Below are 25,366 nucleotides of genomic sequence, written 5' to 3' on the forward strand. Positions count from 1 at the left end.
AGCAGTATGGACATATGGGAAAAAAAAGCTGTGAAAGAGGGACATCGGGTTTATGAGGTTGAAATGAATCAGGGCGAAACAAGTCTGGATCCTCGTGATGGGTTTATAGAAAACAAGATGACATCAGAAGAAGAAACCAAAGTTGTGGTCATTGGCGAAAGGAGTCTGAAAGTTGGCACGAGCTTGACAGCAAGTCAGCAAGACATGTTGGTGAAACTTTTGGCTGAGAACATGGATTTGTTCGCATGGAGTGCGAAAGACCTTCCGGGAATTGATCCGGAATTTATCTGTCATAAGTTAGCTTTAAATCCAGGTGCGAAACCAATTGTTCAGTTTAAAAGAAAGATGGGCGAAGAAAAGACAGAAGCTGTAAAGGTAGAGACTAACAAGCTATTGGAAGTTGGGTTTATCAGAGAGGTAAAGTATCCAACGTGGTTGGCGAATGTGGTTATGGTGAAAAAGGCTAATGGGAAATTGAGAATGTGTACTGATTAAACGGATTTGAACAAACATTGTCCAAAAGATTCGTATCCTCTGCCGAATATTGACAAACTTGTCGATAGAGCGTCTGGATTTGGAATGCTTAGCCTAATGGATGCATATTCGGGATATCATCAAATCAGGATGTATGAACCAGATGAAGAGAAAACAGCTTTCATGACAAATCAGGCGAACTATTGCTATCAAACTATGCCTTTTGGGCTCAAGAATGCAGGTGCAACTTATCAAAGGTTGATGGACAGTTTTTGATAAGCAAGTGGGGCGAAACATGGAAATTTACGTTGATGATATGGTGGTTAAATCAGATGAAATGTTAGCACATTGTTCAGATTTGGGCGAAGCTTTTGGGGAACTCAGGAAGCATAATATGAGACTTAATCCAGAGAAGTGCTCATTTGGGATCCAGAGTGGAAAGTTTCTGGGTTTTATGATCACAAGAAGGGGAATTGAGGTAAATCCTGACAAATGTAAGGCCATTCTTGAAATGCAAAGCCCCTCCTCAGTGAAAGATGTGCAGAAATTAACTGGAAGAATTGCAGCTCTAGCAAGATTCCTGCCGTGCTCCGAAGACAAATCAGCTCCATTTTTCCAATGTCTAAGGAAAAATAAGGTGTTTCAATGGACAGAAGAATGTGAAGTGGCGTTTCAAAATTTAAAGGAGCATTTATCAAAGCCACCAATATTATCAAAGCCAATGCCATGTATTTCATTGTCAATGTTTATTTCCATATCTGATAATGCTGTTAGCTCAGTCTTGTTGCAAGAAATTAAAGATGATTTGAGAATCATATATTTTGTGAGTCATGCACTCCAAGGAGCAGAAGTGAGATATCAAAAGATTGAAAAGGCTGTCTTAGCCTTGATTATATCCGCCAGGAAGTTAAGACCTTATTTCCAAGGCTTTCCAGTGGTAGTCAAAACTGATTTGCCACTTCGCCAAGTGTTGCAAAAGCCTGATATAGCGGGAAGAATGGTTTCATGGGCTGTAGAATTGTCAGAGTTTGGGATTTCATTTGAGAAAAAAGGGCAAGTTAAAGCACAGACTTTGATTGATTTTGTTAATGAGATGTCTCCAGAAGAAAAGAATGAAGAACAAAGTGAGTGGAGTTTGTCAGTGGATGGTTCATCTAATGTCAAAGGCAGTGGAGCTGGAGTGATTCTGGAAGGACCCGGAGGCGTGACAATTGAACAATCGTTAAAGTTTGATTTCAAATCAAGCAATAATCAAGCAGAGTACGAAGTCATAATTGCAGGTTTGAGACTCGCAATTGAAATGGGCGTACAGAATATCAGAATCAAAACAGATTCACAGATAGTGTCAAGACAAATTCAAGGAGAATATCAGGCGAAGGATGCACAATTGGCCAAGTATTTGATAAAAGCGCAGAATTTAATGAAGCAGGTGGAGAAAGTACAGATTAATCATGTTCCGCGAGAGGAGAATACAAGGGCTGACATCTTGTCAAAATTAGCAAGCACTAAGAAACCGGGGAATAACAAATCAGTAATTCAGGAAGTTATAAATAGCCCAAGTGTGGAAAATGAGGAAGTTATGGCTATTCCAATGGTGATTGATCAAGATTGGATGACTCAAATTAAGTTGTGTTTGGAAGCAGAGGGAGCTGATTTGCATTTGTTCACTAAAGATCAGATTCGTGAAGCAAGCCATTATACTCTTTTGGGCGATCAATTATACAGAAGAGGAGTCGGGATTCCATTGTTGAGATGCGTTTCTAAGGAGGAGGCTGATATAATCATGTTTGAGGTGCATGAAGGAGTTTGTGCGAGTCATGTAGGTGGAAGATCTTTGGCTGCAAAAGTTTTGAGGGCAGGATTTTATTGGCCAACACTGAGGTCAGATTGCATGGAATATGCAAAAAGGTGTGAAAAGTGTCAGTTGTATGCAGATTTGCACAGAGCGCCGCCAGAAACATTAAGTTCAATGAGTTCATCGTGGCCATTTGCAATGTGGGGCGTAGATATCTTGGGACCTTTCACTCCAGCAGGTTCACAAGTTAGATTCGTCTTAGTTGCAGTGAATTATTTTACCAAGTGGATTGAGGCGGAATCAATGGCGAAGATAACAACAGAGAAAGTTAAGAAGTTTTATTGGAGGAAGATAATTTGTAGATTTGGTGTTCCGGCCACAATCATCTCAGATAATGGAACACAGTTTACTAGCAGAAGTGTGAAGAATTTTTGTGCAGAAATGGGTATTGAGATGCGTTTTGCTTCTGTAGAGCACCTGCAGTCAAATGGGCAAGTGGAGTCTGCAAATAAGGTAATTCTGAATGGGATCAAGAAACGTTTGGGTGAAGCAAAAGGGTTATGGGCTGATGAATTGATTACTGTTATTTGGGCGTATAATACAACACCACAATCAACCACTGGCGAATCACCGTTTAAGTTGACTTATGGAGTGGATGCGATGATCCCCGTAGAAGTGCAAGATATGACGTTTAGGGTGGCAACGTATAGTGAGGAACATAATGACGTGAATAGGCTGGTGGATTTGAATTTGGCAGAGGAAACTAATGCAGAAGTTCGTTTGAGACAAGCAGTGGTAAAGCAAAGATCAGAAAGGCGTTACAATTCAAGAGTAGTCCCAAGGCAAATGGAAGTGGGCGATTTAGTGCTGAGAAGAAAAACAAGAGGACCAGATGATTCAAAGCTGTCACCAAATTGGGAAAGACCTTACAGAATTCGCAGAGAATTGGGACAATGGGCGTATCATTTGGAAGAATTGTCTGGGCGAAGGATACCGAGGGCTTGGAATGCACATCATCTTCGTTATTATTACAGTTGAAGCGCAGGATATTCGTCCAGTTTGCTTTGTGTTGTACAGCTTGGTTCAGTTTATGTGTGTTGAAGACTATGTTAGTTGTTTCAGTTTGTGTGCGTTGAAGACTGTGTTTGTTCTTTGTATTGTTTAAGACTACGTTTGTTGTGTAAGATTAAGTTTGATGTACTATTTTCTCTACCCCAGGCGGGAGAGTTTTTAACGAGGCATCAACTATTAATGAATAACAGGTATGCACTATTTTCTCTACCCCAGGCGGGAGAGTTTTTAACGAGGCATAACCTTTTTAATAATGTTCAAGGGCGTAACATTTCATTTTTTTCCCATAGCGGAAACTTATCAACTAAGGTCTATCAATTGGGCGACGTCAGACAATTGAGAAAAGAGTAAGTCTCTTAAAACAAGAGCATTTGACCACGAATTCATAAGCACAGCCTTAAATTGGATTTAAGCTTGTCCAAACTAAGCACAAGTCTCCACGCGAGCATATTAATGAAATCAAATATCGTGACTTTGATTTCCATGAATAACTATGTCAAAAAATGAAAAATTTGACTAAGTTATATACACAAAGGCCTTATGATTCCAAAGTAGTTGATTAAGTTTAAACTTTACAAAATTTTTGAGATTCACTCAAGAGTATTTTACTATATACAGTAAAATGAGAAAGCGATGTGCTCGACTAATGATGAAGGCGGATCAATTCTGATGAAAAGGTTAGTGAATGAAATTTACGTTAAGTTATGTTTTGAACTTTAATATATCGAAGTTATATGATAGCTTTGGTGACTGAGTAAAATAATGCTTAGTCATAGAATTAGTTATTTTGGTGATTCTTTGTGTGAATGAGGGAATAATATTATTGTGGAAGATATGAAAGTTTTAGGCGAAACAATTAGAATATGTGGCAATGTTGGAGGGCAAAGAATTTAAGGCATTCATGTAATACTGAAAGGAAATTCATAGCATTAAGGGAAAAGTTTGTTACATGAAAGCAAAGGGAATAAAGGAACGGGAAAACTAAAGAGACCAGAGGTCTTTTACATAATTTGATAAAAGGAAAAGGCACAAGACTTGCAGCTAGTGATTTTCTCCTTCTCCTTCTTTGGTGTTGACATTTTCTTCTTCATTTTTCTCTCCTTCTTCATCTTCTTTTTCTTTTCCTTCTTCTTCTCCTTCTTCATCCGCGTTATCCGGGCTAATCAGTTTACCATCCACGATGCGAGCATAGGGGTTTGAACCCTCCAAGTTGATCGCCAGGTCAGGATTGAGGAAGGAGATTTGATTCAGTGCTTTGGCGAAACCAGCCTCGAATTGATCCAGAACAGAGCATTTTAATTCAGCAATCTCTGTTTTCATCTTAGAATTCTCGTCCAGAGTTTGATTGTGCACGGTAGTAATCTGGGCGAGATCAACCTTCACTTTGTCATTTTCTTCAGTCAATGCCTGAACAGAAGCTTTGTAACCTTCAACAGTCTTCTTCACATTTTCAATCTCTAAAGCCAAATCAGCGGCTTTCTTCTCATTGGCTTTGTTGGATTTATCCAACAACTTCAATGTTGCTTTCATCTTCCCAATTTCTTTTTCTTTTTCTTCAACGAGTTTGGCGTTGGCGAGGCCATCGAATCCGTTGGATTCTAAGTCAATCATCTTGGCGACTGCAGCAATCTCCAAATCCTTAGTCATCATAGCTTGACAAGCTTCTTTCAAACCCATCTTCCTCATTTTCTCACGATCAGCTTCAAAAACCAGGTTCGTCTCCACCAAAGAGTTGAAATCTATCTTTGAATCCCAAAGTGAAGTTACTTCAGTGGAGGTTAGTTCTTCAAACTCCTTCAACAAGTTCTTCCAGCAAATAGGCGGAGCGCTTGATGAACAGCCTTTGTTCGCCCAGGGAGAGTCATTTTTGTTCATAAATTGTTCCAGAGAGGTTTGGTTAGAAGCTTTGTTTTTCTGAGAGGTAGGCTCTTCATTCTTCTTCTTTTTCTTGGTAGGGCGGTCGATTTCAGTGCCAGAATGGCTGTATCTTGGTCGGCGATAGATTTTGAGGGGTTCCTTTTTTCACAAGCAGCTTGTTGTTCACGGCGAAATTGGAGGAGGTCTTCTTCAGTGAGACGAGCCATTTTTCCTGTAACAATATAAAAAAAAAAACAAAGTGTTAGAATATAAGAAGATCTTTTACATAAAGGTGGAAGGTAAAATGCATAATGGGATGCCTTACCAATATATTTACCCACTTCATTCTTAGAAAGGGCGGCCATAAAATCTGCAAGGTTCAATCCTAAGCCAGATAGAAGTTGGCAATCTACTAATTCTTCTTTAGTCAAGGCATCATCGGGAATTTTGATGATGACTTCATATTGGTTCGTCCAGTAGAATGGAAACCGAGGACTTCCGTCATCAAAATAAAATATATCTTTGCAGGGTTCTGACTCACGAAGTTTGAAAAACTTTCCTTTGAAATGTTTATAGTGGCTTTTGAATAAATTAAATAGCCCTAGACCCCTAGCAGTAGCAAGCGAAACATACTCACCTCTAACGTTTCGCCCACAGGTTTCAAAGAAGTAGAAGAACTTATTATTGGTGGGTTCGATTTTTAGAGTTAGGCATAAAATCTCAAAGGCTTTTAAGTACGCCCAAGCATTGTCATGAAGTTGGGTGGGGGCTACATTTAGAAGGGTTAACACGGAGCAAGTGAAATCAGAAAAGGGTAGAGTGTATTTCAAATAGGAGAATAAATTTTCGAAGAGATAGGTGAAGTTTCGCCCTTGATTATCTGGCCCCCCAAAACAACATGGCTCATCAGGAGAGCAGGGAATTATATCCAAATGTGCATCTAGGCCATCTTTCCTAAAGTTGTACTTAGTGACTAAATCTATAATAGCTTTTGGAGTACAGTTTTTAGAAAATTGCTTTTTGATTTTACTGGCAACCCATAGGGAATCGGCGGTAGGTGGGACACTAGGGGTAGAAGCCTCTTTACGGGAACGTTTGGAAACCATTTTCAGAGGATCCTGAAAGTAAAAGGTTTAGAAGTGTGAGATGGAGATGGAATAGAGTATGAGCTTTTGGTTTAAAATGCAAGATTTATGAAGTGTTTTCTGGGTAGAGAAAGAGTTATGGGTGTTAAAGGTAGGAACTTTCATGCGCAAGTTCATGTGAAAATATAGAGATAAAGAAGAAGAAAGAAAAGGATCGTTACCTGAGAGAAAGATTGAAACTTGGAAGACTGCTGGGATGGTCGACGCTAAGTGCAGGAAGCAGAGAAACGGGTTTGGCAGAGAAGAAGCAAAGTGTTGGATTTTTTCTTGAGAGAATATGGGTAGTAAGGAAATGCAAATAAATGATAAGAGGAGTAAAATATGAGGCTTTATATAGAGAAGGAAGGAGGGGTGAAGGGATGAGATGAAAAGGTGAATTAATTAGCAGGTAAGTGGACGCGTGCTTCCATGCGGACACTCAAAGGTCAGGTTTGATGTTTAGATTAAAGGGACACGTTGGTCAAGAATTTGAATTTGAACGGATGTGATTCGTTGTAAAAGTCAAGTGGAAAGGACGTTTTAGTCCGGAAGACATGACGCTTCAAGGACAATTGGAACGGGCACAACTTTCCGAGGCTGAATTTATTTCGTGTGCTTTTAATTATATTTATTTCTCATGATGGTAATTATGTCAGTGGGATTTAAAGACGCATGATAATGCTGCGGCTCAAGTTCCCAAATATTTGTGGATATCTGTTGATGTAATTGTAGCATGAAAAGCAATGATGGCTCTTGCCACAGTAAAGGCGTAGGAGGTGACAAATAAAGAGATTTGACAGGTTCGATTCAACACGCAAGGAAAAGAGAAGAGGAAAGAGCTAGTCTGATGTGGTTATTGTTATTCGCTTTTATCCAAATGTGCATGTGTTATGATTCACAGGCCTATTTCAATTATATTATGAATGCTTTAATGATTGTGGGCTGATTAAAGACACTTTCGTCTTATTCTAAGCCTTAGTGTCTTGTGGGCTTGTGGTCTGATATGGGCGTACCAATACATAAGACATTTGGGCTGAACGTTTGTATATTTAATGGGCCGGGCAACCCATGGTTCGTTCAGACCAAAACCCAAGTTATAAATAACAGGCACCACCCCAGCGGTGGGGGACCTATCATTTCACGCATTTTTACTTGTCTTGTTTACTTTGTATTCGCCCTCTATTTTGATTAGCCCGCTCAGTGGTTCCATACCGGAACAACATCATTTATTCAATGAATCTTAAAATGTTGTTTTTTTCTTATAATAGTGATCAGAGAGTGTATGTATTTAAAACCTATTTATAAAAATTATTTCACAAAAAGAAAAAGACTATTAGAATTAGAATGAGAAATTTCCTACATTAAAAATGTTATGGTTTGAAAATTAAAAACAGAGAAAACATTTCTGACTTGTTATTCTGATATTTAGTTTTAAAAACCGAAAAAAAATAACTATTTTCAGAAATAGTTTTTGTAAATGTTGTGACATAAGTTTTTAATTGCCCATTTCCTATTTTCATTTTCAAAGAAAACTGAAAATACAATTGGAAACATGTTTGAATGTTTCTTTTTTAAGATTTACTAAAATATGACCAAAACACAAAATCAAAAAGTCTGTTTTCATTTTCACAAGTGTTGCCCCTGCCGTTATCACCACCACCATCACAGTTATTGGCCCCAAAACCATTACCCCCACTACTATTGTTGTTGCTGCCGCTACCGTCACCGCCGCCACTGGTACCTAACCACCATGACAACCAACCAGAGAGATGAAAAGTGGTGATGGTGGTAGCGACGACAAAGGAGGATGTAAAGATGCGTTATTTAACTCAAACTTTCTCATGGGTCATTTAGACAATTCATTTTTTTACATCTAAAAAATAAACTACGATTTTCTATCCTTAAACCTTCTCATCCTTAACCCATATGCCTATCGACTCTTACCACTAGAGCTATTATTCAAAGATGATTAAAATTAGTAGAAAGTGAGGGCATTCTTATTATTCTTACTCAATTAATATGAGAATGAATTAGACAACCTTACATAGAAAGTTTACTAATGCTAACAAAACTAACTCTCTTAAGCTATAGTGTTTATAAGTGACATAACTAATTATTAGCAACTATTAACAATTTGACATTTGAATTATTACTTAGAACACACCCTATTAATTCAAATGCCTAAGAGTACCTATCTTTTTCCTTAAAACTTCAAATCTCCCAGTTTTCAATAGTTTAGTAATGATACCAGCCTTCTGCTTATACGTAGGACAATAGACCATTTCCCGCTTCCCTTGATTCACTTGTTCCCCCAAGAAGTGAAACCTCATTAATTTCTATATGCTTACTCCTACAATGAAAAATTCGATTTTTGACAAGGTTGATTGAAGATCAACCATTACCTTCAAAGATTTCTTAACCTCAGTTTCCATTTCACTCAGCAACTCCTCCAACTAGATAGTCTGGCAAACAGCATAATACACTGCAATATATTCAGCTTCACACAAGAGTGCAATGACATGTTGTTTCTTGGAACACCAGGAGATTGGAGCACTATGCATCTAAAACAACCTTATATAGGAGGTTTACTAATGCTAACAGAACTAAACTCTCTTAAGCTATAGCTTTCATAATTTCCATAACTAACTATTGACGGCCGCTATTAACAACTTGGCATTTGAATTATTACTCACAACAACCTATATGGCCGGCTTATAATTATAGCTTCAATTAGGGACGTATCCATGATTTTATTGTAGGGAGACGAGATATAAGACTAAAAAAATCTTTATTGAATATTATATAAATTTTAAATAATAAAAAATTATTTAAATACAATTCTTTATTCTTTCATAGTACTACTAATTTATCTATTATTGTATCGATATATATTTTTTCAGCAATTTCTCTTTCTATATATACAACTAATAAATTTCTGAGAAGATCAACTTCAATTTTGTTGCGAAGCCGAGTCTTAACACCTTTCGTTGCAGAAAAAGATCGCTCTGTAGATGTTGTTGAAACAGTAAATCCTTCAAATAATGAAGCTTTGTGATAAATGAGGGATTCGACTAAAATTATACAACAACAATTTTGGGGGAGAGTATAACTAAAAAAAATCTATAGTCCAATATTTTCTACTAGCCTTGAGGACAAGGCTATTTTTTATGGTATTGGTTAATACTAGGCCTCAACCGTTTATTGTAAATAAGCCCAACCGAGCAATCATCAAACCCAAATGGATGAACTACAATGTTTATACATTTTTCTACATTATAGAATCTTCTTAAGATGATGCTACTGCCACCTGTATAACTATCCATGATTAAAGGATCTTACCTCAATAAATAGTCAACATAGATGAATGAGGTAAGAAAAAAAATTGTGCTTTACTGTAATATTGTTTTCTCTCTTATTTATTTAGATAAGAGATAATTTATTCACACTTTTATTTTATTTTTATTTATCTCTTTTTTCCATTTCAATTATATCACTAATCTTGTTCAAAAAAAAAAATTATATCACTAATCTCATATTTTCTCTTTTTTCTTCTTATCTCTTTTCTCTCTTAAGTCTTAACTTCTTTTCCACTTATGAATTGTTAACAAAATATAAACATTATGCTTTACCACAAATCCCTTCTCATTTACTCAACTACCATATGATTATGTTTGACCATGTAATAATACTTTTATGTTGATTGCCTTTTAAAACACAAAAAATACTACTCCAAATATTTTTTCTACTAGCCTTGAGAAAATATTATTTTAAAATTTATCAAAAATAAAAAAACATAAACAATGGTCAAAAGAAAAACAATAATTTGATGACCACATTCAAAACGTTTCCTATTCGATTCATCCATATCTATTAACCAATAAATACTTGTCCATAAACATAATGAACAAATTAAGAATGTGAGTTTAATTACAAATCATAGTAATATCAATATGAGATGAAACCCAGAAGACAAGAATGAGCCTGAGAAGTGAACAGCTAACTACAAAATACACTCTCTGTTCTGTGCTTTTTTTCTATCCAATCCCAATGTTTTCATTAGACCAAAATACCCTCCAATACATAAATCTTTCCTCAGGTGGAAGGGAAATGCCGAAAACCACCACCACCACCACCACTCCTCCGACGATCAAACCGGAAAACTACGCCCACAGCCCCGTCCACTACGCCGTCGTATTGGCTGACCATACCACTCTTTCTACAATCATCTCCACACTCCCCTCCCCACCCGACCCATCTCAAATTCGAACAGACTCAGACTCCCTCACGCAAGAACGCATCGCCGACTACATCTCCACCGTCCTTGACCGCCGCGACGTCCCTTTCAGAGAAACCCCTCTCCACCTCGCTGTCCGTCTCAACGACATCTTCGCCGTCCGCGCACTCGCCACCGCCGGCGCTGACGCCTCCCTCCAAAACTCCGCTGGATGGAACGCTATCCAGGAAGCACTCTGCCGCCGCACCTCCGACTTCGCCCTTGTCCTCCTCAACCTCCACCACCGCAACGCCTGGTCCAAATGGCGCCGCCGTCTCCCCCGCGTCCTCGCCGCACTTCACCGCATGAGGGACTTCTACATGGAGATGTCGTTCCATTTCGAGAGCTCCGTCATTCCCTTCGTCGGCAAGATCGCGCCCTCCGACACCTACAAAATCTGGAAGCGCGACGGGAACCTCCGCGCTGACACCTCCCTCGCCGGGTTCGATGGCTTGAAGATCCAGCGCGCTGACCAGAGCTTCCTCTTCCTCGGCGACGGAGACCAGGCGCGTGATATCCCCTCCGGCTCCCTGCTCGTCCTGAACCGCGACGACCGCAGTGTCTTCGACCCCTTCGAGAACGCCGGAGGGCCGATGAGTGAGGCTGATGTCGCCGCATTCTGCTCCCAGACGAGCGTGTACCGTCCCGGCATGGACGTGACGAAGGCGGAGCTCGTAGGGAGAACGAATTGGAGGAAGCAGGAGAAGACGGAGAGCGTGGGAGAGTGGAAGGCGAAGGTGTACGATGTGCAGAACGTGGTTTTCAGCTTCCGGTCACGGAAGATTGCCGGAGCGGCGGGGAGCGAGCAGGTGCTGGATGAAGACGACGAGGGTTTTCTGGCGGCGGAGAAAAAGAAGGAGTGGGTCCCACAACCGCGGACGAAGGAGAAAGAGTACGTTAAAAGCTTACGGCCGTCGATCTGGCTGACGGAGCAGTTTCCGTTGAAGACGGAGGAGCTTCTGCCGTTACTGGACATCCTGGCCAACAAGGTCAAAGCGGTGCGGAGGCTCAGAGAGTTGCTAACTACCAAGTTACCGCCGGGAACTTTTCCAGTTAAGGTAAGGGCATTATGGGAAAATAACATTTTCATTTTCTTCTAGTATCTTTTTAATAATTTAAAAATCAGATTCTGTTTTGGCATTTTGCTGTCATTATTAATTAGTAGTTAATAATTTTTATTAGGATTTTGACTTTTGACTTGACTTTGATTGAGAAAGAATTTGCTACCTTCAATGTGGATTTAGAACTAAGTGAAGCTTTGGTGGGACCTATGTTTGAGATGAAGAGAGATTGAGAATGGTTATTCTTACACAGTTAATATGAGAATTTTTTTTTCGGTAAGCAATTAATATGAGAATGAATTACACAACCTTATATAGAAGATTTCCTCGAAAGATAGCTGCAGTGAAAAGACCCGACCGAGGACATATGGGTTGGGGAGAGAAATGTGCGATGTAAAAAAAAGTTGTAGTAATGATATCAACTTTTTGCTTATATGTAGGACAATAAACTATTTCCTTAGAACTTCAAATCTCTCAATCTCCAATGGTTTAGTGATGATATCAACCTTCTGCTTGCTTATATGTAGGACAATAGACCATTTCCATCTTCCCTTTATTCACTTGCTTCCCCAAGAAGTGAAATCTCACTTCTATGTGCTTACTTCTGCTGTAAGAAATTGGATTCTTGGCAAGGTTGATTGTTGAAATATTATCAACCATCAGTTTCAAAGGTTTCTTAACCTCAATTTCCATTTCACTCAGCAACTCCTCCAACTAGAGAGTCTGACAAGCAACATATGACCCTGCAATATATTCAGCTTCACACGAGGAGAGTGCAATGACATGCTGTTTCTTGGAACTCCAGGAGGTTGGAGCTCCATGAATCTGAAACAACCTTAGATAGGAGGTTTACTAATGCTAACAAAACTAAACTCTCTTCAGCTATAGCTTTCATAACTGCCAGAACTAACTATTAAAGCTATTAACAACTTGACATTTGAATTATTACTCACAACGACCTATATGGTCGGTTTATAATTATAGCTTCAACTATGTGTTTTGGTTTTGGGTTGGTTCAGGTGGCTATACCGGTAGTTCCTACGGTGAGGGTGGTGATTACATTTACAAAATTTGTGGAGCTGCAACCGGTGGAGCAATTCTACACACCGTTCTCAAGTCCAAGGCATTTGAGCAGTGAAACAGGCAGAGTAGATGAGGAACACAAACCAGAAAGGCATCGCTCCTCTTCATCATCATCTTCTGTTGCATACAAATGGCTGAGACGAAATAATAGCATGTCTCGTGCGGGGAATAAGCAGCAGCAACCTCAATGTTCCTCCATGACATTGGATTGTGACACTTTTGCCATTCCTGCTGGGTATACATGGACGAGTGTGGACAGTAAATCTAGCAAAATGAAGAAATCCAAGTCTGTGAGAAAGTCCAAGTAACCCCTAGAGAGACAGGACATGAATGAACCAATAGGGATCATGTCTAATTTTGTTAATTAGGTAGGTACAGCGTCCAAATATAGAGATATAGAAAGGTTCTTAGAGAGGCACATTAGAGTTAGAGCTACATTTCTTTGTTCACAGTTTTGTTTCACGTTTCTTAGCTATATAGATAGATTCTTTTCTTTCAATACTGCCCAAAAAGGGGCTAAAGTTAGCATGTAGCTAAGTTAAAATAACGATAATTACCACCCTACTTGTCCTAGAGATTGTCCAAATTTTCAAGACTGGTATGGCATTTGGAAAAGGATTAATTATTGTGGTCACTTTTTCATGAACTCACTACAGCTTTGTTTGGATTGGCTTTTTCATCCCTTAATCTTTGTTTAGTTGCATTGTGCTATAATAATATGTTTGAAGTTTGAACATTCAATTTTCACATTTTGTTTAATCACGCTTGAGCATTTATAGGACAGCGGAAATCAATTTTAAGACAAGCAGAAGCGGTGTTTCATTACAAGAATCTGTTAACTTAGCTACTAAATTTAGCCACTAATAATTTAGTTGATAGGCAGCTAATTAACTGCCTTTTGGCTAGAGCATATTATTTTCCAATTTTTTAGTGCAGCGAAAATTGCATCCATTAATAAAACTGATTAACTTATTTTATAAACCCTCCTTTTGACACTCCCTTTGGACAAGCCTTCCTTTTTCTTTTTAAACTTTTCTGTTAAAGGGTTTGGTCCCCACCTGAATAATTTGTTTTCCAGGATAAAAATCTCCTATAACTAAATAGTGTCTCAATTTTTTGACACACTCATGAGATCTTATCATGTCAATTAAAACGGATATGAGTGAAACTATTACAAATTTACATCGTAATTTTTAATTAATATGTTCAAGTTTTATGGATGAGATCATGAGACAGTAGCATGGTATTGCCACTGTGCCTGCTTTCCTCCACACAACTTTTTTTATTCCTGCAATGCAAAGAAGTTTTCTATGAAATATTAAAGTAGGGTCGAAACTTAATAGTGAAGACAAACAATAAAGGAAGCTGATATCAATATTAATATTTAATAGTCTAAAGCAATAGATAACAGGATGCCAAGGTTTATTGTAACTTCAAATTGAAGAAAGCCACCCTTTAATCCGAATTTGATGAATAAAAAGTCCTTTTTTTTCCCACAAAGAAGGGGGATAAAACATTACTACTAATTGAGTTCCACAAAAAAGGTGTGCTAACACTCACTTCAAGATAAAAAGTGAACGAAACTTTTCTTATATGTGAACTTATTGTGATGATTGTGCTTTTACATTAACTGAACTGATATCCAAACACACAAGTACGAGTGAGGGTCAGAACTCAGAAGGTCAAATCCATGCATTAACTAATTAGGTCAGCTGATGGAAACAATATTGGATGATAAAAACATTTGGCCTTATGTGACAGTGCCTCACAACCATACTAAACCAGAGTACAAAGTCTGAGGGGAACAAACAACTAACTCATAATGGTTACCAAAGTATCGATTCAACATTATGTGATAAGGTAAAGTATTTAAAATTAAGTAAGCAAGAAAGATGCCGCACATAGATTGCTTAACCAGAAGGAAAGACTCAAATAGGTGAGTTGTCAAGTCCTATTATGAAAAGGATAAAGATTAAATTAGATAAAGAAAAAGCAATGTAACAGGGAAGGTGATAGATTATCGAACCCTCTATATAGCTATTATTCAGTTCAGTACTCATTCTGTCCCTTTTTACTCCTCCTTCAAGCTTCTCAAATCTGCTTCTGCTTCCAATTCCAGTTGACAACTAGTAGTTTAAGGTACTGTTCATGTCTGCCTTTCTGTTTCAAGTTTTCAATGCATACACTTGCCAAATAATTTCTTGTTTGAAAGTTTTCTTAGTTTAGATGGGGTCTTGCAACTAGGTGCATGTTTGAAAATCTTTCTATAGTTGATTCCGTGGAAGAAGCTTCTATGGTAGTATTAGTAACTTATGAGTTTCAGAATTGATTCCGATGAAAAAGAAGCTGATCCAAATTCCAAACATGCTATTTTACAATGATTATTCGGCACATGCACGATTGGTGTTGTTATATATTTTCAAGACAAGCACTTAAACCTTTTCCTCCTAGGATTTAATTAGTTACAAATTCATCAAAAGAAAAGGTTCACTATTAGACTATTTGGCTACACTTCCTAGATCTGTTCTGCAGCAATGATTTATTGATCACTGGTGTCCTCACATATAAAAACACTTGAGATTGTATGTTATCTAATATCTAACAAAGCTTGATTGATTGTGTTATTTGATCATGCTCTAAGCCCCAGGAAACATGGCAACAGAAGCACCTAGTTGGGCTGATCAATGGGGGGCTGGTGGTATTGGTGCCTTGGAAGATGACAACTCTGGATCCCAAAAGGACATTGGCAAGACCAAGAATTCAGGTGCTAAGAATGGTTTCAGCAAAGCTAAAGCAACTGCCTCAAATTGTGTGAAGTGGTTAAAAAGCCTGTGCACAAAAAAGAGTACATCCAAGCAAATGGAAGCATAAACTTTGTTGATCACTTTTTAATTTCAGCACTGTGGCATATACCAGTTTTGTAATTTTCTTTCAATTTTAGTGATTTAAAGGTGTTTTCTTCAGTTATGCTGGATTGAATGGCCTAACAAGTTGATTCTGGAGCAAGACTTTCACTAATATAAATAGTATATTCACTATTTTGCATAACCCTGCATATATAGAACATGGTAGCTTTTAAGGTGAATGGTAGTAGCAGATTTTTACAAGCTAAACTAAAAAACAAAAACATATATAGTCTATTTTATTAATGGGTTTGGGCCTTAAGTCTTGCAACTAGCTGGGCTTAGTGATGGGTCTTATGTGCCTGGGGTGGATCCGCCCGATGATCATGGGCCCAAGTTCATTTTTGTACTTGTTTTTGTCGCACAGAATTTGGCTTGGTTAGTAATATTATCAGAATTTCATAAAAAGAAAACTTGAACTCTACATTTAAAGATTAGGTTCCCCTCTGTACCAAATAAAAGATTATGTTTCCCTAGGTGTATCAATTGATGGTACAATAAGTAGTTTGAAGTGAATTAATAAAGTAGTAAGTGTAGTTTTGTTTTTTATACATGAATTGAATCCAGTGCAAGTTGGGATCCACTATATCCTTGGTTTCTCACAGGAAGCAATAACCCAGTTTGGAGGGCCACAGTCTGAGTCAGATAGTACCAGGACCACCACAATGCCACTGGACAGTGGCTCCCATTTTCATAATCATAATATTGCCCTTCTCTTCCTCCCCAACTCATTCATTTCATTCCTCTTCACACACTCACACATTCTATTCTCCTCTGTGCTCAAATTTTCACAAACATGGATAACTGTAACTACTCTACTCCTCCTTCAAGTTCCACACAAGCAGAGGAGGCTTCAAGCTTGAAGAAAAGGTTCCTCAAGAGAGCTAAGGAGCACAGGTCCAGGCTCTATATCCTAAAGAGGTGCATTATCATGTTACTGTGTTGGCAGAAGTATGAACAGTAAGTAACATTCAGGTTAACTACACCAACATCTGGTTGTTGCCTAGAGTAGCTTCTTTTTCCTTAGAATCAATTCAGTCATCTAGAATTCCTCCTCCTCAGCAGAACTGATTTAATTAGCATCGAGAATCAATTGTAGAAGAATTTTCATACATACGCACATAGTGGAATTTTTAAGGTAACCTACAAGCTCTTTTGTACTCACTAGCAATATTATGTTGTGGATTATTCAATGACAAAGTTGGGAACTTTATGGCACCTCTGAATTACCCTCTGTCTGAAGATTCCTTGAATTGAATTCTTTTGAGCATTAAAGAAGATGGTAGTTCAAATTAATGACAAGGATTTTACTAGCTATAGTGAATAGAATTTGACAAAAATGAGGTGGGAATGGGATAGTATTAGTTGCAGGATTTGCACGTTATTGTGTAAACAGGTATCATTCAATTGAGCTTGTTTTCTAGTGTAAAAGAAGGTGGAAGAAAAGACATTATTTTACATGAGGATAGGGACAGATCGTGGCACCTATGTACAGGTAGTTTTGGTAGGACTTTGGTCAAGAATAAGTGTTAGGCTACTTTTCTGCTCACTTTGCCAGTTGTTTTTCTTAAAGCTGTAATAAATTCTTCTAACAAGCTCCACTTTTTCTCTTCCCTTTTTGCATTATAGTTCAGCAATGACACAAATCATGTTATGTTCAAATATCAATATTATAATTTATCTTATTCTTCTAATTTTGTTTGTAGCTAAAACTAATCGTCTAATTAACATGTCAAATTTTTAACATAAGTTAATTTTGATGATATGTTTATATAAATGTTAACAATTTTCCTCTTGTAATAAAAATATATATAAATGTAAAAATGTTAACGTAAGATAAATTACTAGCCTTTTCAGTATAGAAACTAACTTTCTCAAAGGAGGAAGATTAAGTCATTTTGAGAGAAAATAGAAGAAAAAGACATACACTCACAACAGTCTCTGTAATATCGTTATAATGAATTTGTTCACAATTGGATCAAATTAAAATTTTGATAGAAGTTTTGCAATATTTGAAATTTCATTATTAAAGGTTGGATCAGTGAGAAAATATTTTAGATGATCCAACACTTTAACGTTGGATATTACCACTTTTGTAGCACCTGAACACTATAATGCTAAAGAATACTAGCATTGCAACACCTGTATCGCGATAGAATATTCATTTAAATGAGCTCATTCTCTTATTGAGAAGGATGGAGCATGGGGAAAGAGTTTCTAGGGTAAATGACAAGGTTATTGACTCCAAAAAGGTGGAAGCTTTCTTGCTTGATAATTTCATCACTCTCCTCTCTTCCATTATGTGTGACTAACTCTTTTTTTTTTATAAGAGGATGATGAAGTTATTTCTTTATATAACGCTCCAATTTCTAAATTAGAGATCACATTAATAACTCAATAATGTCTAGGACTAGCTCAATTTTTTTTTCAAAAGGTGATGCTTAAATTCGAAAATCAAGCTCATCATCACCTAAGCAATAATCGAATATGTTCCCAGGAAAACCGACCTAGCACAATGCTTGATTAAAAGTCCCTTTCCTTAGACAGAACAACCCAAGAGTCTTACTTGGGTTCAAATGAGTTTATCTTTAAACCCTCGCTTGATAAAACATTTCCAATTTAATGTTTAAGATTTTCAAACTCCTATCCATATCACAATATCTAAATAATACCCAATAATTATATAATATATCTGAAAAACTCAAAATTAAATAATAACGACGCGTACAAAAAATAAGCAAAGTTTCTTGCACAAGGAACATATCCTAAATTGTAAGAAACCTTGCCTCCACCTCAGCAAGCTCCAACAATGCCAAAAAACAAGGCACAGACATTAGCATCTCCGGCTGGTTTAAGAAACCAGCGTTAGAGATGCTCTTAGTATCCACCCCTGACAATGGCAAAGACAGATCATAAAGCAAACATCTCAAGAAGATGATATGATATTGATAGCAACATGTTGGTCCTTAATCTAACCGACTATGCGGACCAAAATCCATAGTTGCATGCAGCAATATTGTATGTTCTCAAATCATGTCTCATTTGTTTGTCCCTCCAATGAAATCTTGACATATCAGCAAAAAAAGTACACATGTAAGTTTGTAATCACCCCCCCACCCATGCTTTTTTACCTTCCATATTATCAACACACTAGCTTTTGCTGAAGGAAAAAAAAAATCAACATCTATTATAGGAAACAAATAAAACAAAAACTTTTAAAAAAAAATAACTGGACATAATGATAACTAATTATTATGAAAGTTAGGCATGTAGAGAATTGGAATACAAAGCCCTCCAGCCACTTAACAAAAGAATGGGTAGGTTGCTACTTGCTAATGCATTCTCTTTGGATGTAGTGGGGTGGTTAATGATTATCTCCTCAGTGAAATGGCTCCTGAACAGCAAGGTCTATCTCCTTATGAACCATCTCATAGTCTCATACTACCTATATAGCACAAAATTTTCATATGCTCTCGTTATGGTTTCTGGATATAGTACTTGTTGAGTTTAGGATATGAGTTGCAAGTAGCAACCATCAGAAAGTTGCAGCCCCCAGTGCATTTTCATCCTCCCCGCAACGCTGGTGAACCTCCTTCATCCTCTCAACAGACCTGCAAATTCCGCTGCATCTCCAATCAAATGAAGCAGCACAGATATTACCTGCCTGAGCCTTCCACTCGCAATCTGCACAAGGGTAGCACTACTAGTATCAAATAAGCTTCAAAGGAGGTTAATTAATATTTAGTTATAATTTCAACAAATTAATTTATACGTTCTAAGAACCTAGAAAGTTTTACATACACATCCAATTCTATGTATAATGCTTCTGCACAAGTATTGGAACAATGATGATTATGTCGTTGTCACATGATTTTACTTTTTTAATAGACTATGATGAAATTCGAAATAACATACCAGGGGATGTACCACAACACATTCTCCTATCATCAATATGTTCCACATCTAAACCAATTAACCAAGCACCCAGTGAAACATCTTCATTAGCATATTTATGCAACACGTCCCTGGCAATATAAAATCAAACTATACTTAACATCGTATTAAATTATAAACAAGTAAAGAAAGCCACACAAAGTCCCCAAAAATGTTAGTCTGTACTTCTTGCTACATAATGAAAATCTCAATTTCACTAACATCCAAACATCTGTGCTTAAATTGCTCTAAGTAGCGAAAACAAAACTTACCGATTTATGGATATATAAGTAGCCAAATCTTGTGAAATGGCATATAGTTGTCCTGTAGCGTGACGGAAGTACTTATTTCCCACCTCGCCAAATTTCCAGTATTCTGGTTCATGATATTTCACTCCCCTGTGGTAAGAGAGTTAAAATTGGAAGTAGATTCAAACTAAATGAAAAAAATAAAATAAATCTTTCCTTACTTCTGAGCAAGGACGGGGCCGGATTTCATGCACCCGATATATACTCGAGGTTTCTGGCGGTGCATAGTCAGAATGGATCCAAGTGTGGCTGAGATGAAAAAAAAAATAGCTCATTGAGGAAAGTGATGGATGTTTATTGAGCAAAAATAATGATTGCTTTGCAAAATAACTTTGTGACTCAGTCATTTGACAATCTAAACAAGCTTACAAAGATTTACTCTCTCCGTCCCAATTTATAAGTCACATTTACCTAATCCTCTAAGATTAAGAAAAGTAGTTACTAGCAATAAATGTGTAAAAAAATTATTAACTTTCCAAGATTACCCATGAATTTTTCTCTCAAAGTTAAAAAAAGATTAAAATCACACTATCTCTTCTATCTCTTTCATAATACATATGAGGGTAAACATGGAAAAAATTAATTAATGATTCATAGATATTAGAGAGTGACTTATATTTTGGGACAAAAAAATTTGAGAAAATGTGACTTATAATATGGGACGGAGGGAGTATCATACAAATTTATCATAGTTACTTTCTCCTCTAATTCTCTACATATCAACATTAATTGTAAACATAAAAAATTTATTCCATTTACCTAAATTCACATGAACATCATCATCAACTTTGATATAATATTCTGCATCCCACAAGGCAAGGGCAGTGGAAAAATAGGTTTTCGTCTTAGCTGATAGTTCCAGGTAGCCCTCAACGTGGTCCTGCTTAAACATGGATGTATTTTGTTTCGTCAATAAATATAGGATAACGGATTATACACATGAACGAAAAAAAGATAGGAGAGAAAGATTACCAGCCTCATGAAGTCGGCATGAAGCTTCTCCTCTGCTTCAATAGCTCTGTCAAGAATGCCACCAGATGTAGAACTGTAGAAGAAGAGGCAAGGTTTCATGACTTTATATCATTGATTTTGAAAACAGTGATCTGAAATAATATGTATGCCACATTGCCACCAATCAACACAATACAAAGCAATCTTGTTGGACAGATATTAACACAATTTGCATCAAAATGAGAGAATAACAGTTTCAGTTTGAATAATTTGATGGTAAGGCCACAAAACAAAGTTTTAGTGAGAGATCATATGAGGACTTAACTGCAACAGAAAAATCATAAATAAGTAAGCACACCAATAAATACAGTGACTATCAGGAAACATTGAGTCTGACCTGTGACCAATAACAAAACGTATGATTATGCCCTTTTCTTCCTCCAATTTCTTTCTTTCCTCGGCTGATAAAGTTCCATTAGAAACCAGGGATCAGAAACACGCGGTATATGGATTTGTATTAAAAAGTTACAAGAAAACTTTTAAGAGAGGAAAAACTATATCACCTCCTGGCATCCAAGTTTCACGAATAGAATCTCTTCGCTTCCGGCTACTAAATGCTGTATTGATACCTATAACCATGAAACATTTTTTTCTTGGAGAAGATTGAACTTTCTGTGAGATTCCTGATACAGGAGAACCATTCAGCATAAATTCAGGAGCTACTAACTATAGCAAATTTAAGGTTCAGCTCTGAAGTAGATATTGTCTTACTTGGTTTCCTGCAATTCATGTGTAGCAATGGTTTAGCATTAGAATGATTTGATAAGCGTATTAGTAAATCCAGTGCTAACAAGCATTGGCTAGGCTTACGTGATAATCTTTCGCGTATTTGAAATTTCCACATGACTGTAGTTGGATTCAGGCTTTACAACCTTGGACAAAGACAAAACAATAAGCAAAAATGTTATGATAAAATGTGATTTGATGTTTCAAATATTGAATTTCAAAAGCCAACAGAGAAAAATATGTGTATGCTTGACTTGCACCTAAAACTTAACCTATTAAAATAATTTGATGGGGCAAAAATATGACATGAGTAGAAATTTGACTGATACACTTACTAGATTTAGATTACAACCATCAGTGTTTAATTTTATTCGTTCAATCTCACTAGAGGTCTTGGAAATTTCTCTATATTCAGGCATCGACCACATCCTGATGCAAAATATGTGGTTAGCATTACACATCGATTAGCTGAGCTCCCTTGAGATCTAAATGTAATAGTTAAAAAAAAATGTCTACCTTCAGTTAAAAAGTAGCTTGTTAACACATAACTTAGAAACCTAGCATTATATGAACTTTTATTCATAAACTTGCAGGACCAAAATCAAGGGATATCAACATAAGTTCATGCTATTTGGAAAAAAAAAAGTCTATTCAATTATGCTCACTATTACATTATTCACTTCAAACTTCATGATTCTCAACAACTACAAAAAGAGAGGGTGGGGAGATAAAATACAGATACCAACCTCTACTTTTTTTATGACATGCCATAGAATATAAGAAGAAGAAGAAGAAGAAGGAAAATGAATATAGGTAGCTTTGTACATTGAATGAAACCAATCAAAAACCATATTTTGAATTATAAACCACACAAATTAGTAAAAAATTGAAAAGGACTACTATCATGTTTGGAAAACTTTCCACAATTAGCTCTAAAAGTAAAATCCTAGCTTTCACACAACTGATTCTTCTGGGAAAAAATAAGCTGATCCAAGCATATTATAACGCGATGGCAATGTAGTTGAAATCAATTATACAAATTCATCTTACACCCAACTCTTTCCCCAAGGGTTCAAAATAGAAATTAAAAAAAAAAACAAAACAAAAAAACAGATGCTAATTTGGAGCAAGTTTCTTAAACACAATAATATAATTCAATGTGGCAGAACAGATGATCAATCTCTAGAACATCCTTCAAATTCAGGTGATAAAATGTGCTTCCTCAGAGCTTAACCCCAGGGGCAACCCAATTTGCAACCTAGAAACTCAATCATTCACTGAGATAATAACTAAAAAATCAAAACTCAAACATAGAAACCCAGAAGCTGACTCAAGTACCTGTTGGTGAAGAACATTCCAGCACAGAAGCTTGCCACACAAAGCAAAAGAGCCCATTTCCTATGCAGGACAGCATTCCTTGCAGCAAATTCCACAGCCCCCACCTTGCTGCTCTTCATAGACATTGTTTCCTCCTCTTCTTGCTCACCTCACTACAAAACCCACAAATGGAAACCACAAAGATCAAACAAACACATAATGAGAGAGAGAGAATAACACAAATTGAACAAGTTCTGTTGTACCTGTGGGGCAAGAGAGGAAGACCCAGTGAAGAAACCTCTCAACCTTCCAATTTGGAGTAAACGGCTCTTGAAACAACAAAGGGAATTAGGAAGAATATTTATAAGGAACAAGTGAACAACAACTGCAGCAGTTACTACAACTCAATGTGTTCGATCGCGGTTTCTTTAGATCCTGTCAGTTTCTCTCCTCAAAATCTGCTAAGTGTTTCGTTTCAACAACTTTTCAGCTCAAACTCAATGTTTCTTTTCTTTTAGTTTCATAGATCACAATAATTACAACAATGTAACTGTAACCCCTCAATAAACCCCATTAACAAATACATGCATTCACTTCAGTTAGAGTTAATTTTTTCTCCATGTAACTTATCTTAAAAAGTGTCGGTTCATGTTGAGTAATTATTTCACATTAGATATTTAAGTAACTTTTTTCTAAAGTATTCCACAACCGCATGTAGACATAAGTTTAATCCCTTTAAGGTTCAGAAATCACGTGAAGTAAGTAAGTTTCTTCTTACAAGTCATTTTGTATAAGCATCACTCAGAAATCGAACTCTGAACTAGATGCTCTTTAAACAGCTTTTACACTAAATCTAGGGACGACCTATGTTAAATTAGACAAAAGTGTTGTTTCTTTTGGTAAGTAAATTAGATTCCGCTAAAAACTCAAGCACATGTTAAAATCTCAAAAAAAAAAACATTTGTTGAAGAGAGATAGGTAACCTTTATCCGAACGCGAACGGGAACGGGTGACGACAATTATAGATAAAGACAAAAATAATTGGAAAAAAAAAGGTAAAAATTAGCATTTTTTTAATTCTATAACCATAAACAACGTGTGTGTAGCCACAACACAAAAGTGTGAAGTGTACATATTCTTCAGCTGAAAACACCAAATGCATGAGGTTTAACATTCATTTTTGTTATGTTTCTTCTCAATGTTCACGCTGTCATTCAGTTTCTGACTGCAAAACTAAAGAAAATTGCTTTGTCACAATGAAAATGTGAATGGGGTCACGTTACTTAGATTGCTTTGATCAGGGGCCTCTTGCTTGAAGGGTGCTTGCCCTTAACGTGTTCAAGGGGATCTTCAACGTTTATGATTTGTCCGTTACAAATTTATGCAGAGCTTAATCCCCATCGTAGGTTAACTAGCTAATAAAACAGGTTCAAGTGGGAATGCCATTCGATGTTAGTAGAGAAAATTTTAGATTTTGTGTATTCTTTATTTCTTCAGATAGACAACAAATATATATATAAAAAAACTTCCTTCCATTTGTTTGGTTTTTTTTTTAACGTATTCCATTTGTTTGGATAAGGGGATTGAATTTGACACTCCACTTATTAGAAATCTCAACCCACTTAAAACATTTTCGGAAACTTAATTTCCGAAATATTTCGGAACTTAAAAATCTGAAGTATTTTCCCACTTAAAAGTGGGTGTTATATTGTATTTTGCACTGCGGGGTATTTAAATCACGAATTAATTTCGAAATATAAAATTTCGAAATAATTCAGAACTTAAAAATCAAAAAATGGGGGGTGTGAAATCTAGTAGTGGGGTGGGAAATCTAACCCCCTTTGGTTAATAATAGATTCAAAGACATTTCACCTATGTGGTGAAAATTTCTTTAATTAACATGAGGCTTAAATATGTTTTTAGTCCCGAGAAATATAGTAAATGAGGTTTTAATCCCTTAAAAAATATTTGTTTTTAATCCTTTATTAATGCAATGTAATTTATTTTAGTTAAAACTGTTAAGTTTTGCTTATGTGGCTCACAGAATGTTCACTTACCCTTTTAATCTGGAACTTTTCTATCTAACTTAGCATTGTAGGGCTACCCATGTGCCAGCTAGCTAGGATTTACACATGAGAAGCATTTGACAATGTAGGAGTTTGCAAAAACAATCTTGAATAGGCCTAGTGTGGGAGGAAATTAAGATTATTTCCCCTTTCTTCTGTGATAAGTTGCCCATTTCTTCTTCTCACTTGTCTTCTTCCCCTTTCTTCTTCTCATTCACTTCATGCGTGATGTGCGAACTAGACGAGCAAGGCTCTACATGGGCAGATTTGTACCAACAAAACCTACGTGGGAGGAACTGGACCATTGGGTCGAGTAAAAAAGAGTCACTCTTAGCTCGCTCCTTGCAAATAATGATTAATCGTT

General features: G+C 36.8%; 4 protein-coding genes across 7 annotated transcripts; 3 read left to right on the top strand and 1 right to left on the bottom strand.

Moving 5' to 3' along the window:
* The first annotated feature begins 769 nt into the window (after positions 1 to 769).
* Positions 770 to 3,307, top strand: LOC130710691 (uncharacterized). Its single transcript, XM_057560041.1, has 2 exons — positions 770 to 2,507; positions 2,709 to 3,307. The coding sequence occupies exons 1-2, from the start codon at positions 770 to 772 to the stop codon at positions 3,305 to 3,307; spliced, it is 2,337 nt and encodes a 778-aa protein (XP_057416024.1).
* A 6,850-nt stretch (positions 3,308 to 10,157) lies between these two features.
* On the top strand, positions 10,158 to 13,432 carry LOC130711997 (uncharacterized). The gene is made up of 2 exons (XM_057561814.1): positions 10,158 to 11,652; positions 12,675 to 13,432. The coding sequence occupies exons 1-2, from the start codon at positions 10,297 to 10,299 to the stop codon at positions 13,044 to 13,046; spliced, it is 1,728 nt and encodes a 575-aa protein (XP_057417797.1). The 5' UTR covers positions 10,158 to 10,296; the 3' UTR covers positions 13,047 to 13,432.
* A 1,228-nt stretch (positions 13,433 to 14,660) lies between these two features.
* LOC130711998 (uncharacterized) lies at positions 14,661 to 15,744 on the top strand. 2 transcript variants are annotated; one of them, XM_057561816.1, is made up of 2 exons: positions 14,661 to 14,877; positions 15,386 to 15,744. In XM_057561816.1, the coding sequence occupies exon 2, from the start codon at positions 15,391 to 15,393 to the stop codon at positions 15,607 to 15,609; it is 219 nt and encodes a 72-aa protein (XP_057417799.1). In that variant the 5' UTR covers positions 14,661 to 14,877; positions 15,386 to 15,390; the 3' UTR covers positions 15,610 to 15,744. The 2 variants fall into 2 exon arrangements, with proteins under 2 accessions (XP_057417799.1, XP_057417798.1); XM_057561815.1 differs by having other exon boundaries at positions 14,671 to 14,877; positions 15,380 to 15,744.
* A 3,127-nt stretch (positions 15,745 to 18,871) lies between these two features.
* On the bottom strand, positions 18,872 to 23,469 carry LOC130715168 (probable beta-1,3-galactosyltransferase 2). 3 transcript variants are annotated; one of them, XM_057565232.1, is made up of 12 exons: positions 23,200 to 23,469; positions 22,958 to 23,109; positions 21,955 to 22,048; positions 21,605 to 21,765; positions 21,397 to 21,516; positions 21,231 to 21,294; positions 20,855 to 20,927; positions 20,642 to 20,765; positions 20,044 to 20,131; positions 19,847 to 19,972; positions 19,557 to 19,666; positions 18,872 to 19,325 (listed from the first exon to the last, which is right to left on the bottom strand). In XM_057565232.1, the coding sequence occupies exons 4-12, from the start codon at positions 21,735 to 21,737 to the stop codon at positions 19,177 to 19,179; spliced, it is 987 nt and encodes a 328-aa protein (XP_057421215.1). In that variant the 5' UTR covers positions 21,738 to 21,765; positions 21,955 to 22,048; positions 22,958 to 23,109; positions 23,200 to 23,469; the 3' UTR covers positions 18,872 to 19,176. The 3 variants fall into 3 exon arrangements, with proteins under 3 accessions (XP_057421215.1, XP_057421217.1, XP_057421216.1); XM_057565234.1 differs by having other exon boundaries at positions 20,642 to 20,762; positions 23,200 to 23,466; XM_057565233.1 differs by lacking the exon at positions 21,955 to 22,048.
* Positions 23,470 to 25,366: the final 1,897 nt, after the last annotated feature.

This window comes from Lotus japonicus, chromosome 4 (genome assembly GCF_012489685.1).
Source record: "Lotus japonicus ecotype B-129 chromosome 4, LjGifu_v1.2".
Classification (NCBI taxonomy): Eukaryota; Viridiplantae; Streptophyta; class Magnoliopsida; order Fabales; family Fabaceae; genus Lotus; species Lotus japonicus.

Coding starts and splice junctions, on each gene's coding strand:
- LOC130710691 (XM_057560041.1), top strand. CDS start 770: ATGGAAATTTACGTTGATGATATGGTGGTTAAATCAGATGAAATGTTA. Junction 2,508..2,708: donor GGGACCTTTCACTCCAGCAG/GTTCACAAGTTA, acceptor ATTTTTGTGCAG/AAATGGGTATTGAGATGCGT.
- LOC130711997 (XM_057561814.1), top strand. CDS start 10,297: ATGAGCCTGAGAAGTGAACAGCTAACTACAAAATACACTCTCTGTTCT. Junction 11,653..12,674: donor CGGGAACTTTTCCAGTTAAG/GTAAGGGCATTA, acceptor GGGTTGGTTCAG/GTGGCTATACCGGTAGTTCC.
- LOC130715168 (XM_057565233.1), bottom strand. CDS start 21,737: ATGTGGAAATTTCAAATACGCGAAAGATTATCACGTAAGCCTAGCCAA. Junction 20,766..20,854: donor ATGCCGACTTCATGAGGCTG/GTAATCTTTCTC, acceptor TCCATGTTTAAG/CAGGACCACGTTGAGGGCTA. Junction 19,667..19,846: donor ACTTATATATCCATAAATCG/GTAAGTTTTGTT, acceptor TTATATTGCCAG/GGACGTGTTGCATAAATATG.
- LOC130711998 (XM_057561816.1), top strand. CDS start 15,391: ATGGCAACAGAAGCACCTAGTTGGGCTGATCAATGGGGGGCTGGTGGT.